At 41.4% G+C, this 20095-nt stretch overlaps 1 protein-coding gene across 1 annotated transcript in view; it reads left to right on the top strand.

Moving 5' to 3' along the window:
* PNOC (prepronociceptin) overlaps positions 1-20095 on the top strand; it is a 47437-nt gene that overhangs the window by 19895 nt on the left and 7447 nt on the right. Inside the window, exon 2 of the mRNA XM_026715984.2 lies at positions 16224-16365. Coding sequence (XP_026571769.1) covers positions 16240-16365 — 126 coding nt within the window. The 5' untranslated portion in view covers positions 16224-16239. The remainder of the gene's footprint in view (positions 1-16223; positions 16366-20095) is intronic.

Here is a 20095-nt window from a genome sequence, read left to right on the forward strand (position 1 = left end):
GACGTATGTACTCTGAGATATTTATGATGGAAGGAGCCATAACTTGATTTCTGTGTTGGCTTTCTTGATTGTCTTTTTCTTTGTTCTCCATTCAGAATTTCATTGGATAGATGGGAAGCTATGTGATTAATAAATTAAATACATAATTAAAGAAGACAAAAAAACCCTCACTCACTCACGTCTAAAATAAAACCTGGTTCCAATTGTTTTATATCGTAAGATGCAAAATTCGTCTACTGGGGCACTCAGCTTACCTGCCAATATGGTGAATCCTTATCACTCAAACTTGGGATAGAGTTAGAGTAGAATGTTAGGTTTCCAAATGATGAAATCCATTTAAAAAGAAAAGAGCACAATACATCTTCCATAACAATTTCTTTTATTTAGGAAAGCATCAGATTGCCAAAGTCTGTTGTAATTCCAGATCTGACACAATCCAGAATTACACCACATAATATTGGAAATTAGAAGCAACCCCACAAAGTCACATTCCGCAATAGAAGTAAATCAACATTGCCTGGTGTCATCAATCTCCACCTCCAGGTCTCAGCAAGGTCAGGTTTCGCTCCCATTGGAAGGAGAACCACCTAGCCTAAACAACTCTATCTCTACTCCTCCCACCTTAGGAATTGGCAAGCCCGAAACCCTTCCCCCCATAACCAGCAAAGAGAAAGAAAGAAAAGGAATATATAATAAGGCTAAATAAAATGGCTACGCATATGTCAATTTCGGGCTTGACATAGGAAATATTGGGATGCAGCTTGACCTGACCTGAGGTAGCTTTTTCTGTTCTTCCTGTCAGCCCAGGGACTTGCTTTCAAGGATTTTCTTGCAATCCATAAACAAGGGAAGTAGAGAGATAGAAGCAAAGTGGGACAAAAGTTACCAATATTAACCTATAGAATTGCCCCTGAACTACAACTCCCAATATTCCCTATCCCTATCTATATAGGGTGGAATTACTGGGAATTATAGCAGTAACTGGTGAGTTTCTCATCTCCTGTTTGATTCTTCAAATTATCAATCCAGCCTTCCTGTACTTCCAGGAGATCTTGCAGTTGCAGTTTCTTTACTTAACACCTTCATCGAATCAATATATCAAATGCAAAACTACAAGGCTGAATAAATACATCTACTGCTGTCAAATACCTCTGCAGCATCACCCACTGTGCTTATGGATGCTGAGCCGTAAATGGAACTCAGGAGATAGGAATATATGGAATTACAGGCAGGAAATAAAGAAGAAATGTGCACACATAACATTTAGGGGTTAATTGGCCAAAAAGCAGCACTGCAGAGAAGGTAATTTGAGAGGACAGCAGGTCACAAAATGAGCATGACTCAGTCAGTATGATCCTATGGCACAAAAAAACATTTGTCCTTTGCTGTCAGGATATATATTATCCAATAGGGAAGAGCGTTCCTTGATGAAAACAATAGGCCACTGCTACAGAAGGAACACGGAGCACTGCTACACAACAGCATCCCACAATCAGATGCTTTTTGATTTGAACAGCAGAGAACACTCAGTTTTTAGAAACTGGGAATGTGGATTCTTTAAAGATGTAAAGGAACAGAATCATGAAATCATATTTTTGGAAGAGATCATTTAGATCACTCCTGCTCAATATAGAAACTCCAAGTAAAACAATCCAGACTATCCAGTTTCTGTTTAAACATATCCACCATTGGGAACCTGTTCTCTACATGGAGAGACAGCCTTTCCAGATTTGGAAAGGTTTTCTTAACGTTCTGCTAAAGACTTCCTTCTGAAACAAATATATTATTCTATTATGGAATTCTGAGTACTCCCTGAACTTGGTTGTTTGCTTGAAGACCTTTCATTACCCAATTAGGTAATATCATCAGTGTAGGGAGTGTGGGATTTGCCCCCACCCAAACTGGCAAGACAAGCTACTTCATATAAACAGATAGCAAATGAGATGTTATTTATATGGATAATGAAATAACTTCAGACAAACAACCAAGCTCTGAAAACAGTCCAAACTCCAGAATTCAGTCCTGAGCTACAGATATTCTCTTTCCTGAATATGATTCTATGTTCTGCACATTGAGATTATACAGAGGAAAAGGGAGATGCATTTGATCTTCTTGATGGGGATTTGAAGTAATTTACTTGAGCTGGAGTTTTAAAAATAGGACTGTTTTTTAGGGTGATGCCTCTGCACTGTCCAATATTTCTATATCACTAACAATCCACAAAACCTTCAAAGCTATAATGGTTCTATACTTCCCAAGGTGAGTGGACAACAGATCCTATGTTTCAATCTATGATTAAAACTTATTGTCCCCCCCCCCTTAATTTTATTGTTATAAATAATACAAGGGAGAGAACTTTCATAATATTTCTTCCTCCTCCTATTTTCCCCACAACAACAACCCTGTTAGGTGAGTTAGGCTGTGAGAGAGAATGACTCGCCCAAAGTTCTCCCAACTAGTTCTCACGACTAATGTGGAACTAGAACTCATAGTCTCCTGGTTTCTAGCCTGGCTTGGGAATTTTTCTTTTTTTAAAAACTTTTAATATTCCTCTATTTGGATGTGCCTCTTCAGTGAAGTAAATGTTGTCTGAATGGGATGCAGCCTTTCTAGAGAGTGAACAACCAGTTTTACTATGAAGTACCATGAAAGTGAACTTGTGAAATGTTACAGATTGAATAGAAAAGCTACCAAATCTCATGTGAATGCCCTCTCCAGGATTTTACTATGCCAGATTTTTACCCCAGAACTACCATGGGCTAATTTGGACTGAGAATCAGTGACGGTCATCTAAGTGAACTTTCATGACGGAAGGTGAATTTAAACTTCAATCTCTCTGGTCCTACATAGATACCTTAACCACAACTGTTGAATTTGACCCGTGTGAAAAGCTGAGAATTCCTTTCTAATTTGTTGGGGTAACAACTGCAGGTTTTTCATAATCAATGCATAAAGAATCTGAAATAAATTCACATGGACAAGAAAGCAAAATTGGCAAGTTTTTCTCTCCCCTCACCCCAAAAGTATTGTCCAAATTGCCCATTGTGCTATTTCTCATATCACCAAGATAAGCTTCTCCTTGAACCACCCATATCCCACCCAGTGGTGGGATTTAAATGTTTTTACTACCGGTTCTATGGCTTGGTGGACGTGGCTTGGTGGGCATGATAGGGGAAGGATATTGTAAAATCTCCATCCCCACCCCACTCCTGGGGGAAGGTTACTGCAAAATCCCATTCCCTCCCCACCCACTAACCTGCTTTCCAGCTCAGTTCTCCTGTGCAGGGAAACAAAAGGAGACCCAGCCGATCAGCTGGGACTTGGGAGGCAGAGAATAGATGGGGGCGGGGCCACTCAGAGGTGGTATTTGCCGGTTTTCCGAACTACTCAAAATTTCCACTACCAGTTCTCCAGAATTGGTCAGAACTTGCTGAATACCACCTCTGATCCCACCACAGTCAAGTGGCAACTCCTCTGTGTGCAACAGCAATCACCCAATCTTGCAACCAATGACCAATCATCTCCAAAGTTAAATCACCTGCAGCCATGATTGACAGAACAATAAACTCTTCCATTTCACTCTTCCACCTTTGAGCACCCCAGCCATGAGGTCCTGAATCCGCTTTCCAAATTAGGAATCCCATCTCCCACTCTACTATGTATTATCATCTGTCCTTCATCTGCTATTTTCACCTAATCAAGCTGTTAATCAATCCCACCAAACATACGTTTTTGGACTACTCAATGTAAAGCAAAGGGAGTCTTTGGTCATCTTTTCATGACATGATTGAACAAGTTTGCTTAAAATCAAGAAGCTCAAATAAGAGTAGAATGACTGTGAATTCATGGGTCCTAATCAACCATGAGCAATTTTTACCCTAGCTTGTCTCTCTCAAGGCTACTTCCCAGCAATTGCAAAAAAAAAAAAAGGTTGCTAAGAGGCAGGCAACGGTTGAATAGTATTCTTTGAAATAGCAGCATGTTACTACCCAGTGGAAAATTTGCTGCCCAGCAGGGAGTTAGGCATCCTCAAGTGGACTGAAATAAAAGGTCTTGGTGATAATCTAACTTTCTGTGGGATAGGAGCCATGGCCTTAGTGCCATTGCACTAAGCTCTGTTTTGTATTAATTGAACATGGCCAGTTTATACATACTACAGAGCAATCAGCATTACTAATTACAATGCCTTTGGTCAAATCATAATGACAATTGATACTGTCATTAATCAAAACATTAGCAGCGAGAATGGAATGACTGGCTATATTCACATGGCAGACAAAGGACAAGCAAAAAAAGAAATGAAAAGAGATTTACAAGCTGCGTAGAATTGAATAAGAATGTTCAAAATAACTTTATATAATCTTAAACTGTTTTTAAAATCAATTTAATAATGAGTAATTGGCCACCCTTGGACAAATGTAATAAGAATCATTAATCATACTACACAATTAATGGGAACTGTTATCGAATTTAAGAAGCCCATTCTTGTGATAGTAAAATAAGTTCGAATGTTTTAAAGTCTTAGATGAAGAGAAACCCAAATTTTGGATATGATAAAAGTCCAGAGGTGGGCCGCTGGGGGTTCGCAGGGGTTCGGGAGAGCCCCTAGCTAAGATTCTGTGCAGTTTGGGGAACCCCCAAATCCCACTCCTGGCTGGCCCCACCCACCCCCACTTCCCAGGAGTCCCCACGCGGCCTGGTTTGGAGTCAGGTAAGTGCAGGGTGTTTGTGGAGGCTCAAGGAAGGTGAAAAACGGGTCTCCCAGGAGTTCAGGAAGGCTGGAAATGGGCCCGTTTCCAGCTTCCAGAGAGCCTCCAGAGCCTGGGGAGGCCATTTTTGCCCTCCCAGAGGCTCGAGAAATACCTCTGGAGCCCAGGGAGGGTAAACACACACACACACACACACACACACACACACACTTTGGTGCAGGAGGTTGACTAAGTCATGCCCATCATGGCCACGCCTATGCAGCAACCGGGCAGGGAACCCTTTGCTAAAAATTTTGAAGCCCACCCATGTAAAAGTCCATGCAATGGTTGCATTGTATGCTTAAAGTAAGATATTTACACAGGCTTATTTAACAAAATTGATGCTAACCATAAAAAAAATCCTAAGTATATGCTTTGTTTTCTCAAGATGTGAATTGTTGACTTGTTCTGCCATCCTGGCTGCAGGGCAAGAAATAATAGTCATGTTACAGAAAGGCAGTTATGAGTATCTGGAAAAACATCCTAATGATAATGGCAATTTGATGGTGGAATACGGTTAGTTACCCACAGAGTTAGTAGATTTCTCTTCTCCAGATGGGTTTAAGCAGAGATCTGACAGCCATCTGTCAGGCCTGCTTTCATATGGATTCCTGCACTGACCAGAAGGATGAGTTTAATGGCCCAAACAGCCCATTTTAAGGCTCTGATGGTACCACATCAATACATTAGGAGATCACGCTGTTTGTTGTAAAAACGAATGAGCACATGGGTAGATTTTGCAATACAGGAAGCAGGGCATCCTGTTGGTGCTTTTCACTGACTGCCTGATTGGTTGATTGATTGAGTTGAAGGAGAAATTCATTCATTCCCAGTATGCGTGTATACCCTTTGTACATAATGACTTTTAGTGATTGCATACTTTAGTAGAATTCAACGGCTTGATGATTTTACTCATCTCATTGGACATATTGCTGCCGCTGATAACCTGTTGTTATGTTTTATCGCACTGCTGCTTTTTTATTTTTATGTCGGTGGCTTGAAAATGTGCCATAAACTCCACATATATCCAGGGATAAGCTATGCCGAACACAGTAATTGGCCCAATAATATTCAACAACTAAGCCTTTTTTAATATCGCAAGAATGTTGCACAGTTCTTGAGAGATTTAAAGAGGGAGGTAATTGCATTTTCTTAATAGCTGAAGGGCTATCCTTCAGAAAACAGATAGGTCTGCTCTGTATTGGTCCAGACAGCAGAGCTAATACTAACGGAATACCTGCTAGAAACCCAATAGTCACATCAAGCATTGCCTTTATTTACAGAAGGGCCTCCGGGCCCCACAAAGGAGATGAAGATTCCTTCAAGGTGAGCTCAACTTCTGGTGACTCAAGGATGTGTCCATGTAATTTTCTCAGTAAGGAGAAAAAGTCTGATCAGGTTGGTCAGATTTCTAGAATTATGCAGAACTATCTTGTCTGTTCGTTTGTTTTTTCCCCCTTGGATTGCCCTCTACCCGTTTCCAGTCTCTGGCAATCGTACTTTTTCATTATTATTTTTTTTGGCTAATCTGTTTCTTTCTCTCTTATGGAACTACTATCATATTAGGGTTGCAAAATTTTAGAAAAACCATTGAATGGCAACAAGGGATTGAACTATAGTATTGTTTCCTGCTCTCTAATACATACACACATACACAACTATTAGCATTTCTCTCTAATACTTGGCATAACAAGAATCCACATAGGTACAATACTGATCTGGGTCCCAAGGAATCTGAACCAAAAATCAGGGCAGGAGGAAAGCAGGTGAAACAAAACAAATCGCCGATGATGTAAAGCTATTTAACACCACTGACAATATTTCTACCCTTCAAAAAGAGCTCGACTATGTATCAGAATGGTCAAACAAATGGCAACTTCAAATCTCAACAAATAAATGTTCTGTCTTACATATTGGCAAAAAAAAATCAGAAAATAAAATACAAGGTGAATAGTCAAGACCTTGTTGATGATCCAAACTCTGTCAAGGACCTTGGTGTACACATCTCTAATGACCTAAGTGCTAGAGCCCACTGTAACTACATAGCCAAAAAAGCATTAAGAGTTGTTAACCTAATCCTGCGTAGCTTTTTCTCTGGCAATATCACACTACTAACTAGAGCATACAAAACATTTGCTAGACCAATATTTGAATACAGCTCATCAGTCTGGAACCCGCATTACGTATATGATATTAACACAGTTGAGAAAGTCCAGAAATATTTCACAAGAAGAGTTCTCCACTCCTCTACTTGTTGCAGAATACCTTATGCCACCAGACTTGAAATTCTAGACTTGGAAAACCTAGAACTACACTGCCTTCGGTCTGATCTAAGTATAGTACATAAAATTATATATTGCAATGTCCTACCTGTCAATGAATATTTCAGCTTCAACTATAACAATACAAGAACACAAAATAGATACAAACTCAAGGTAAACCGCACCAAACTTGATTGCAGGAAATACGACTTCAGCAACAGAGTAGTCAATGTCTGGAATACTCTATCTGACTCTGTGGTTTCTTCCCCAAACCCCAAAAACTTTAACCTTAGACTGTCTACTATTGACCTCGCCCCTTTCCTAAGAGGTCTGTAGGCGGCGTGCATAAGCGCACCAATGTGCCTACCATCCCTGTCCTATTGTTTCTTTTTATTTTTCTTATATGTATCCATTTCATGTATTCATAATTATGTATATACTTATACCTGTTATCTTATAATTGCTTGACAAAATAAAATAAATAAAATAAAATAAATGGCTGTGTCCTGGGACACTTTCCAGGATTTTCTTCTTCCTTTTGCAGCTGTCAGTGCAAATTTTTAAAGATCATTAGCAGAAGAACTGATGCTGCCGTAATCTAAATACAATACAAATACATATAGAATATACACATATACATATAACTGTGAGGAATTGCATGAGTGGAGAGAGTTTGTTTAGGTTTGTTGAATATACATTTAGCACTATTCCTTATTACAAGGTTTTTAACTGGAGATCCATTGAATTGTAAAAAAAAAAGGCAACACCTGTCCTGGTTTAGAATTAGAATTAAAATAGAATTAGAATAGAATAGAGCTGGAAGGGACCTTGGAGGTCTTGTAATCCAGTCCCTCTACTCAAACAGGAGAACCTATACTATGTCAGATAAGTGGCTGTCTAGTCTCTTCTTAAAAGCCTCCAGTGATGGAGCGCCCACAATTTCTGAAGGTAAGCTATTCCACTCACTGTAAAGAAGTTTCTCCCTAATTTGTTTAGGTTATTTTAATAGTTGTAAAAGCAGAGATCAGCTAAGCTAGGGTTAGCATTTTTAACTCCGCATAGAATCTTAGAATTGTCGACTCAAAAGGAGTTTATATGAAATAATCAAGTCCAATGCTCTGCCATGTACAGGAAAGCCAATTAAACCATCCACAAGAGATGGCTGTTCCAGTTTCTTCTTAAAAACTTCCAGAGATTGAGAACCCATATCCTCCAGTAGAATTTTCCATTGTTGCACAGTTCTTAACCCTTAAAGTTGTGTGTGTGTGTGTGTGTGTGTGTGTGGGGTATAATAAACAAGTGCCTTACTTTGCAATAGAAAATCTGCTCCCAATTATAGACATAATTTAAGGACTAAGCGTTGTCCTACACTAAAAACCAGACCAAAGCCAGGTTGTCATTCTCTCTCAACCCAAGAAAGGAAGCGATGGCAAACTGCTTCCAAAAACCCTTGCCTAGAAAACTGTAAGGATCAAACCAGGCTGTCATCAGGAGTCACAATGGACTCAAAAGTGCACCCAGACAAAAAACACCTCTCGTCTCCATTTAAAATATAGGGGTTTTTTTTTTCATAAGCCTACCTTTTCCCAAATCTCTTTCCCCATTGCAACGTGCTCTTTGCAGAATATTGCCTGATGAAGAGATTTGTAAATTTCAAGAGCTTGCACATTTCTGCAACCTTTCATTAGTTGGCCTAATGCAGTCATTGTTCTGATATGAATTTTGGAACCAGAATATCTGATATGCAGTCAGTCATTATGTTAGAAAACTAGTTCCAAATGTCTCCATCTATCAGGAATATTATTAAAATGCACATTCCCCGCTGTATTCAGAAAATAGTCTTTTTAACATCACTTTCCCTGGGGATGAGCAAATAACATCGCTGTTTTATGCATGCTGCTTTACACAATGTTCACTTCAAAGCTTTGGCAGCAGACAGGTAGGATTATGAAGAGTTTATAAGTAATCTGTGGATTATCTGAAGAATTTCCTTGCTTCTAGGCAGGGAGCACTTTTTTCAGTCTTCTGTCAAAAGGTCCTGAACCTAGTTGGGAGTCATTGTTCTCTTATTCAATGAAACACAGAGGAGAAGTTTCACAAAAGACAGAGAGAGACAAGAAGACAGAGAGAGGGAAATGAAAAGAGCAGATTCTCATGAATACTCAACACAATTTAGCCTTTTTAACAGTCTTGGTGGAAGGATTGCCTGGAGCTATTCTGTTAGATTAAGTGAATGTATAATTGCACAGCACTTTCTTCCTGGATTGTTATACAAATGAAACAATCTGGGAGGGGAGGCATCTTCCACTCCCTGCTACCAGTGGTCGCTGTTAGGCTTTCCCTAACAGCGGATACAATTCATCCATTGAATGTTAGTCTTTGCACAGCTTGTTCACAGATTGCTTGTATTTGCAGCAATGTTGACATGTCTCTCTAAACAACACTATCTAAAATTTGCTGGCTTAATTTTGGAGTCACCAGCTTAGATTCAGCTGACTAAAAGGCAGAGCTTGATGTTCCAATCATCACTTCAGACAGGTGTGGAGAAAGAGATACTTGTAGAAAGCTATAAAAGGGGTCTGTGTGTGAGTAGATGAGCTGTTGGGTCTTTGCAATTGAAAAGGTCTGCTTGATCAACCCCAAATCTGTTAGCCATGTGGGCTCTAACTGATTGATTTTATTAAAGGCTGCCTGATAACCAGGTAGGTCTGGGTATTTATGCTATAAAAAATTAAAAACAATAACAAGATATTAATGTGAAGATAATTCTTTCTCTCTCTGGAATACAGAGGTATACTATGTCTACATAATACAATTCCATTTATCTATTATACCTAGTATCCATAGATCACTCCTACAAAAGTCTGTGTAGTTCCATTTTAAGGCAATCTACAGACTTATTTCCCTCAAAATATAAATTATAAACTCCTAGGGACTAATTTCTTTTGTGTCTGTTTTCTATATGCCATTGCTAGTATATTTTATAGTATCTTAATTGCTTTCAAGATTACATCTTTGCAATAAAGCTCATGGGCCAATTTGAAAACCAGTAAGATGTTGAAACTCTAGTGATAATGTGTTATAGGTATTTGTGCATTGAGGGTGTGCGATGCTTCAGAGTAGTTTCTAAAAAGAGGATTTGGAATATATGAGGTGCCCCTTTTAAAGCAGCTGCTTTGTTTCCTTGGATTACACAGCAATTGCAGAGAGGGGTTGTTTGGTTCTAGGGTGCTTCAAGCATCTTTTTCAAATATTTTCAACTTTTTGCACAATGTCTGTGTTTATGTGCCTGTATAAAATGAGAAAAAGGAAAACTACAGTCTTTTACTTTTGAATTAGAAATTAACTGATTCAAGAATGCAATGTTTTGGTTTAAACATTAAATACTTATAATTAATCATTTTTGAAAGAAGAGTCCATGGGAATAGATTTCTAAATAAAACCAATTGTTATGCAAACACAGCAATTCAATATCATGAGTTATAAAGCTCCCTAATAGGGTAAATTTGCTTTATTTTTTTTGGTTCAGAGTCATGCTGTTTTATAAGGACATTAATAGTTTTATAAAGACATAATTTGTTATATAAACACATAATTTGAATGTACATTTACATATATTTATAAAGCAGTGCCTTTTAGGCGTGAACAAATCCTTGCATTCCCACAATTCTCTTAATCAAATCAAACACTTAGGAGATATATTTGGCCAGCATGGGGCATTAGGGCTTAAGCTGTGCATGTACACACACATATACACACACAGGGAGATTAGTGTAAGATTCAGTGTTTGTGCAATCTCAGAAAAATAGATTAATTCAGTAAGCAGATCATATGAACGAGCCAGTATGTAGCATCTTTCTTATTTTGTGCTCACATTTTTTTCCTCAGTAGTGCAGAAACAAACCTGAGCAGAAAAATGACAAATGATGAAGCAAAATACATATCTCAGTTCTTTGTTTGCTTTCAGTTCACTTCAAAGGATAATGAAATATGTCTTCACTTCCAGTGCTCCTCTTGGATATATTTAAGAGCAGGCGATGGGTGCCTTTACAAAATGGCTTCTGGGGGATATGGGGAGAGAGACTTGACTGTTCACAAAATGGCTGCGAATGAAGTAAACCAGTGAGTTTATTTCCTGTCATCTTCTGAAATCCTTGAAGATGGTGGTTCTCACCTCCATCTTACTTTGGGGGATTCCTTTCTGAGGAGGTGGGCATAGTCATAAACAAAATACTTCCTAGTAACCACCAACTTTTTTATTTTCTAAAAATTCTATGTTTCATGTGGGACCAGAAGCATTTTTGTAATGAGAGGTGATGCTGGAGGATAATTCTTAACTTAGTAACATGCCAGTTTCTTTATTATTTTCATGTTTTCATAAAAATAATAAATACCAGAGAGCAAGATACCTTGCAGGGATCCAGAAAGGTGGCTGTTGATAAGGTGGTGCCAATGATAGCACATTGCCAAGCTTTTTCTTGTTGGAAATAACTATTGTAGGGTGGCGGAATAACCTGAGGTGAACACGGAGCGAACTTCAGCTTTTACTTTATTGTAACAATAAAGGGTTGCCGCAGCTGCCATGCTAACAAGGCAGCCAGCTGGTGGACAACAGCTGATGCCATTTGACAGCTCCCTTTTATAGCCGGCTGTCAATCAGCATTAGCCAATAGGAACGGTCCGTGTTCCCACTGGAAACACGGACTGGAGTGAAGACTTCAGCTCAGTCTTTTCCGAATGTCAAACTCCTTTCCCCCAGAATGGAGCATGCGTAATCTTTCAGTTAACTCGGGCGCTTGCGCAGGTGGCCAGATCTTCTAGGTTCTGATGAAGCTGCTGCTGGAAGGAACTTTTCTGCTTGTTGGGCAACTTCTGGTGCCAACGAAGCTGGCGTCTCGGCTTCAGGTGTCTCTGGGCGAGGGACAGATGGCTGCTCAGGTAGGCTTGTGCTCCTATCAGATTCGCAGGAAGTTTCTTTGGGCACTGGTGGTTTCTCTGTTGCAGGAATGTCTTGAGGGCCATCTGCAGATGAATTCCAATGCCTTCTAAGTTGATCGATATGGTGGCGCCAGATGCGCCCGTCTTGCAGTTGGACCCTGTAAGACTTAGGACCAGTTACCACCACAATCTGCCCAGGCATCCACAAAGGGTGTCCTGCATAATTCCGGGCACAGACCTGGTCATTTTCAGCGAACTCCCTTGTCTGGCTATTTGATCCCAAGGGCGTGACTGGGGCATAATATGGATGGAGTCTGTCTAAAGTAGTCCTCAGAGGTCTACCCATGAGAAGTTCAGCCGGAGACCTATTTGTGGTGGCACAGGGAGTCATGTGCTGGGTTAGAAGATACTTAGTGAGCCTAGAATCTATGGGCCCAAGCCTTTCCAGGACCTCCTTAGCAGATCTGACTGCCCTTTCAGCCAGACCATTACTGGCAGGGTGGAAAGGAGCTTTAAGTGCGTGCCTGATTCCCAGGTTAGCTAGGAAGACCTCAAACTCACAGGAAGTAAACTGGGGGCCGTTATCAGACACGATAGTGTCAGGGAGGCCATGGGTAGCAAATATCTTTGATAGAGCCTTAGTGACGGCTTCTGAAGTTGTGGTGGTCATCAAGGTCAGCTCTACCCATTTAGAAAAAGAATCAACCATCACCAAGAATGTACGCCCGTGAAAGGGGCCAGCCAGTTCAATATGCACCCGGGACCAAGGGGTCCCAGATCTTCCCAACTGCCTGGAGTGGATGTGGGTGGAGCAGGTCTGGTAATTTGGCATGGCTGACAAGCATTCACCCAACTTGTAATCTGAGCATCCATGCCTGGCCACGATACATAACTGCGAGCTAGGGCTTTCATTCTGACAATGCCAGGATGCCCTTCATGCAGGACCTTTAAAACTGAGGCTTGCAACTTGGAAGGGATAACTACCCTAGTTCCCCAAAGTAAACAGCCTTGCAAAGAAGACAGTTCTTGCTGGCGAGTTTTGAAAGGCACGAATTCGGGGGCATAAGGAATTGCAGGCCACCCCCTTCCCACCAGGTCAAGGACTTGGGTGATTACCTTGTCCCTGGCAGAGTGGTCAGCGATATCAAGGGTGGGAAGTTTGAGATCATTGATCAGGAACACAGCATTAGTTGGTGCAGGATCCTCCACAGAAACAGGCAGGGGGCAGTGACTAAGAGCATCAGGGTGGCAGAGACTCTTGCCAGCTCGATGAACCAGTGTATAGAAATAGGCAGCCAGAAATAAAGTCCACCTGGTCATCCTTGGAGACAAAATCTGAGGAGTTTGTCTATCGCCTGACAGAAGACCTATCAGAGGCTTGTGATCCATAAGCAACTCGAAATAGTGTCCATATAGAAACTCATGGAATTTTTTGACAGAAGCAACTGCAGCCAAAGCCTCCTTGTCAATTTGACTGTAGCTGCACTCAGCTGAGGAAAAAGTTCTGGAGAAAAAGGTAATGGGTGCCTTAGAACCACTAGGCAGTCTATGACTTAAAACGGCACCTATGCCAAAAGGAGAAGCATCTGCTACTAAAACTAAAGGTAAATGCTCATTAAATTGGATCAGAACAGCATCGGATGTGAGCAATGATTTGACTGCACGGAAAGCATGGGATTCCTTAGGTGCCCACTGCCAGGGGGATTGCTTATCCAAGAGTCTGTGCAGAGGCTCTGCAATGGAAGCTTTATGTGGCAAAAATGAAGCGTAAAAGTTAAGAAGTCCTAAAAAGGCCTGGAGCTCAGTTTTGTTAGTTGGTGTGGGTGCCTCGTAAATAGCCCTTACTTTGGGTTCGATTGGGTGAATACCAGAGCCGTCAATTCTGTATCCCAAAAATTCTACCTGTGGGGTGGCAATAGTGCACTTCTCTTTTTTTAGCTTAGGACCATGCTTCCTGAAACAATCAAGGACTCCTCTGACTCTTTGCAGTAATTGAGACTTGTCAGGGGCAGATATTAAAATGTAGTCAAAATACGGAATTACACCCGGTAATCCTTGAAGAAGTCTTTCCATTAAAGATTGGAAAATCCCTGGGGCCACACTTACATCAAATTGGAGGCGCCTACATTTAAAAGCGCCCCTGTGCATTACAATAGTTTGTAGTTCAGCGGCTGTGTCATCAACAGGGAACTGTTGATAGGCCTGTGACATGTCTAGTTTCACGAAAATGGTTCCTGGCTCAAAAGAATGCAGTAGGTGCTGGATAACTGGGACTGGATAAGCGCTGATTTGTAAATATTTATTCAAAGAGCTCTTGTAATCCGCACAGATTCTTAAACTGCCATCTTTCTTCAGGGGTGTCACTATTGGGGTTTCCCATTTTGCAAAGTCCACAGGCTCTAATATATCCTGTTTAATTAATTTGTCTAGCTCCATGTCAAGTTCGGGGTGGATTGCAAAAGATATCCTTCGAGGCTTTAAACGGATTGGTACTGCCTGATGGTCCAAGTTGAAAGATATTGGGGTTCCTGAATAACAGCCCAGCCCCTCGCTGAACACATCAGCATAGTCATTAAACAAGGCGTCCACTTCAGCATTTGTAATAGAGTGGATTCCGCTTATATGGAGGCCAAGGGCAGGGAACCCCAACAGGCTAGGGAGGGCACCATCCACTACCACTAAAGACAAGTGACCTTTAAAATGTTGAAATTGAACAAAAACTTGCCTTTTCCAATGACTGGGATGGTTCTGCCTTGGTAGTCACGTAGGGTTAACTGGCAGCCATGGAGCTTCTTCTTAGCCATTCTGGGAAGTAGTTGTTTCAAGTTGCTCCATGAGATGACAGACAGTGCTGAGCCTGTGTCAACCTCCATCCTGAAAGGTTTCCCTTCTATAGAAACAAAAACACTGATTTTGTTAGAGCCTTTGTTAGTCAGCTTGGCTTGATAACAGGTGAAACAGTCTTCAACTTGTTTTTGGAAATGTTGGGTTGTTTGAGGCTTTTGGGCAAAAGTCTTTCCTGCTTGACAGATCCTGGCTAAATGACCCTTCCTCTGGCATTTTAGACAAATGGCATTCCTGAACTTGCAGGATGCCCTGAGGTGGTTTCCCCCACAGCTTAGACAAATGGGCTGAGGCCGTGGAGGTAGATTGGGGTTTGGTCTGTTCTTCCTTTGACTGGTTTTTTGCTGCCTGAGGTGATTTACATCATTAGCCTCTTCATAGCCTTCTTCTGTGGAGGCTTCATCATAATGGATGGCTGAGCTGCTCTGGCTAATTGGATTTCCGTGAACTTCTGTTGCTGAAAGTGCTGATAGTTCAGCAGCTTGAGACTCTTCAATTGCTAATTTAATGGTTAAATCCCCTTTAGCCAATAGACGCTTTTGTAGCCTTAAATCCCTGACTCCACAAACTAGTTGGTCTAATAACATGTCTTCCAGATCGTCTCTAAACCCACAATGCAAGGCAGCTGTTCGTAGGGCAGCCATATACCCACTAATAGTCTCTCCCTCAGCCTGAATCCATCTCCTAAAACCATGACACCTGGCAATTCGGGATGGGTTAGGGGAATAGTGGTTGGAAAGAATTTCCTGCAATTCTTCCCACGGAACAGTCTTAATTGAACGGGGAGCCAATAATGCCATAGCAGTGTCAAACACTGTGGCTCCGCAAAAACTTAAAAAGTAGGACTTTTTCCTATGGTCGGAAATGTCAGCGAGGTCTATGGCATCTAGGAAACAGTCAAATCAGTTTCAGTAGGATTCCTATGTTTCTGCTGTCGGTCTGAAAGGCAGGAATGCAGGGTTTGAAGTTATCTCAACTCAGAGGTGCCGGATCTTCCGAGGAAAGTTGAAATTCGCGCTCACAAATAGTGACAGTAAGCTCTTAAAGTGACATTCAGCTCGGTAGTGACTTCAGCTCTTTTTTGTAGTGACTTCGCTTAGTGATCCTTTGCCCGGTTGCCTCTTATATGTATCCCGCCCTCGTCGCCAGTGTTGTTGAGCGGCGGAATAACCTGAGGCAAACACGGAGCAAACTTCAGCTTTTACTTTATTGTAACAATAAAGGTTTGCCACGGCTGCCGCGCTAACAAGGCAGCCAGCTGGTGGACAACAGCTGATGCAGTTTGACAGCTCCCTTTTATAGCCAGCTGTCAAACAGCATTAGCCAATAGGAACGGTCCGTGTTCCCACTGGAAACACGGACTGGAGTGAAGACTTCAGCTCAGTCTTTTCCAAATGCCACAATAACCATTCTCTAATTTCTTCTCGTGTAGCTTCTAACATAACATCATGAGGATGCTGTTGTGGGGGATCTTGTCATTCTGCTTGTTGGCCTATGCCCACGGTGACTGCCGGAAGGACTGCCTGAACTGCCACAGACATCTGTACAGCCACCAAGATGACTTTAGTCTTCTGGTGAGTAATTCCAGCAATTATCTGTGCATACATGTTCATGTTCTGTATATGTCCTGCCTGTTGGGCAAGCTTTTTTAAAAAAATGCAGCTAGTTTGGTCTCAGTATACATCACCTTCTTCCCCCCAAAGTCCCAAAGACTAGGGCTTCTTTCAAACATAGATATCATCCCGATAGCAAGGTAAGACAAATCTGCTCATCACTGACCAAATGACATTATTACTGGGCGCTTTCCACTGTGGTAATTCTGAAATATCCCTGTGTTCTATTCACCAACAAAAAAATGTTCCTTCAAATCAGTTTTGGCTCCTGGTGATTACATGAAGAAGTTCATGCAGTTTTCTTGACAAGATTTTGGAAATGGCTTGTCATTGCCTACTTCCTAGGACTATGAGAGCATTTGGGTCTCTCAGCTGCTTTGTGCCTATGGCAGGAATAGAACTCACAGTCTCCCAAATTCTAATCTGGTGCCTTCACCACTACAGAAAACTGGCTCTCATGTGGTCAACAAACCACAAAGACATCAAAATGGCAACAACTTGCAATATGACATTATCAAACAAGTTGAACATCTAACATAGATATGTAAGTCACCTTATTTGCATAAGGCCATCATCAGAGACTTTTCATTGATATCCTATCTTGTCCTCCCATCACCCTTGATTTTGGCTCTGACATTATTTGAGGTAAAGTTTTCCTGCATAATTCCGTGTTTCTCACAAAATAAGGCCGGGCCTTTTTTTTTTTTTGACCCCCGAAAAAATGGCTAGCCCATCTTTTCAGGGGTGACTTAATTTCCTCCCCCACCTAGAGCGGCCCATATGCACGTACCTCGCCACGAGGCCGCTTCTATTGGCCGATGAAATCTCCCCGAAGGCAGAGTCCCCAGCCGCTTCAGAGTGTGGCATGGCTGCCCGTGTCCCCTAGTCTTTACGCAGTCTTTTTTTGGTGATGGAAGCTCCCCAAGTGCAGTCACCAGCAACTTCGATTGGCCGGTAGAAGCGGCCTCAGGGCGAGCGCACACACACACTCCCCTCACCCTGAGGCCGCTTCTACTAGCTGATCGAAGTGGCTGGTGACTGCACTTGGGGAGCTTCCATCACCCAAAAGAGACTGCCTAATGGCAAGGGGAGACGGGCAGCCACGCCTCGCCCTGAAGCGGCTGGGGACTCTGCCTTCGGGGAGCTTCTATTGGCTATCGGGGTACTCTAGCCTAGGCTACCTGCAGGGCACTCCTAAAGGCAAGTTTTCTCCCCCCCCCCCGCCCTTCCCCCCCATTTCTCTTCACCTCGTGTAGTTCTAACGAACAATGTTAGAAATGGCGGGGAAAAGCATGGTTTAAATAGGCCTAAATTTGGGGGGGCGGGACTTAATTTCACCTCATGCCTAGAAATCATGCTGGGCCTTCCTATTGGTGGAGGCCGTATTGTTGGAGAAACACTGTAGCTGCCATTGGTGCAGGATGGCACTAAACAATTCATCAGAAAAGCTCAAAAAACTGTAACTTGTAACCTTCCTCCCTTGGTCCCTTTGCTTACACTCTTAACCTCACACCCTGCTTTTATTAATTTCCACCACAGATGTTCCCCATAACAAGGCTCCAGCTTATTGGGGAAGACATTGCTGGAGATATAGGTAGAGCAGTGTAACTTCCCAAACAGCGTAAATAAAGGGATTTATCTAAATGCATATTTAATGCCCCACAGCCATTAACATTCTCCCAATAAGGTAAATCGTTCAGTCATTCTCCTGTCTGGAAAGCTAAGCAGCTAGATGCATTTCTCTTTATTATATCTTTTTCCTCAATTGTGCAGTGGCAGAAGTATTTTGGCAAAGGTATTTTCTTTTTCTGTTATTATAATCACTTTTTCTTTTTGATGATCATTGATTTCCATTTCCTGTTTTGCTTATTTTGGCAATAGCAATAGTACTGAAATTTCATAGCGCTTTATAGTCCTCTCTAAGCAGTTTACAGAGTCAGCATATTGCCCCCAACAATATGGGTCCTCATTTTACTGATCTCAGAAGGAAGGAAGGCTGAGTCAACCTTGAGCCAGTCAGGGTCGAACTCCTGGCTGTGGGCAGAGTTAGCCTGCAACACAGCATTTTAACCACTGAGACATCACAGCTCATTAAATAGAGCTCAAAAGATGGATTTCATTTCAGAAATGGTTTTATTCACATCACCACCTGTGCCCCATGTTGTATCATAAAATTTGATAAGCACTCCCTCCACTTCATCATCAAAGTTATAACCTGAAAGGTGAGTCATGGCAACTGGACTTCTTGTTGAACAATAAAGGATCCATGCATAAAATCCTGTGGCATCTCATTCAATATATATTGACTTGAATTCCAGCAAGCCATAATTAATTAGGGTACTGGTGTACTTTGTGATTAAGAGGCATTTTATTAAATCCTTTGCTGAAATAAAGATATGTCTATAACATTGCCGCAATAAAATAGTGTGATCAAAAATGATATACACAAGCCAGGGATAATCTGGGAAGAAGTGAGGTTTTTCTACACTTCAGCCTTAAGTGCCTTGATCCTCATACCTAAACTAGTGGGAATGAAGCCATCTTCAATCATCCCTTTCCAGATTTCAACTACTTCCTCTCGTTTGCCTGCATGTTCGCCTGGTATTTAGTCTGGACTGTACTTTGGCAGATTCTCCTATCCTTATGTCCTCCCACCCATGACAAAAAGTACCTATTGCCTTCTTTTCTGTGGACAAGTCCATAAGTACATAGCGTATGTTCTCCATTAAAACTCCTTTTATATGACATCCATCTGTTGATTCCCCCTCATCATTGACAGCTTAGCTTCTAGTACTGTGATGGAGAATAGCATGTCCCTGAGATACAGATGACCCAACCCTGTTGTTCTTCCCAAACTTAAAAGCTTTTTAGATTCTTTTTTCTATGCAGGTACTGGGTCTGACTTTAGAGTAAGCCCAATTAGTAAACAGTTTGAGTTGTTGAATATGTTGTATTTGACCTACCTTTGTGATATTTTATGTTTCGTTTTTATTTTCATTCTTAATCTTGTTTGTGTTTTTAAGTCTATGTTAGCCACCAAACCCATAATTTGAAAGATGTGGATGGGTGGACAGATGGACAGTCGGGCAGATATTGTGTGCCTTTAGCAAGTGGCTTGAGATATGACAACCATGATTGTTCTTTCAGTTCATTACTTGTGGTTCAGGATAACATAAGTAAGATGTAAGAATGTTGTCATTAATGCTGTTCTCAACATTAGGAAATGTAACCTTTCATCTGTAACTTCAATTGCTAATTTTCTATCTACTGACATGGCTGGGCAGTTTAAGAGTCAGAACGAATAAATGAATAAAACTGGCTAACTAGACCAGTCTCCATCCTGCTGGCACTGGAACCTCTGTATCATTAGATGCAATTGACAGATCGTTAATATTCATTTGAATAGCCTTTGTGCTCTGTGCCATGATGCATGGACTCCTCATTATACAGCAATAACAAATTTCCATAATTGGCTCCACCTTGAGTCAACTTCCAAGGGCACTGCAAAAAGAACAGACCTTTTGCAAGCTGTCCCCAAGAGAGTAAAGACACGAGTACTATGTTAGATGAGGTAGAAACACCTGGTTTTTCTTGATTTGAGTATAGATAATGATCAGTAGATTACCAGAGCCAAACAGATCTTAAGGCAATTTCATACAGGCTCTCTGAAAGCCTACCAGCAACAAGAGGT

Source organism: Pseudonaja textilis, chromosome 1, assembly GCF_049901715.1.
Source record: "Pseudonaja textilis isolate UNSWEBS1 chromosome 1, rPseTex1.2, whole genome shotgun sequence".
NCBI lineage: Eukaryota > Metazoa > Chordata > Lepidosauria > Squamata > Elapidae > Pseudonaja > Pseudonaja textilis.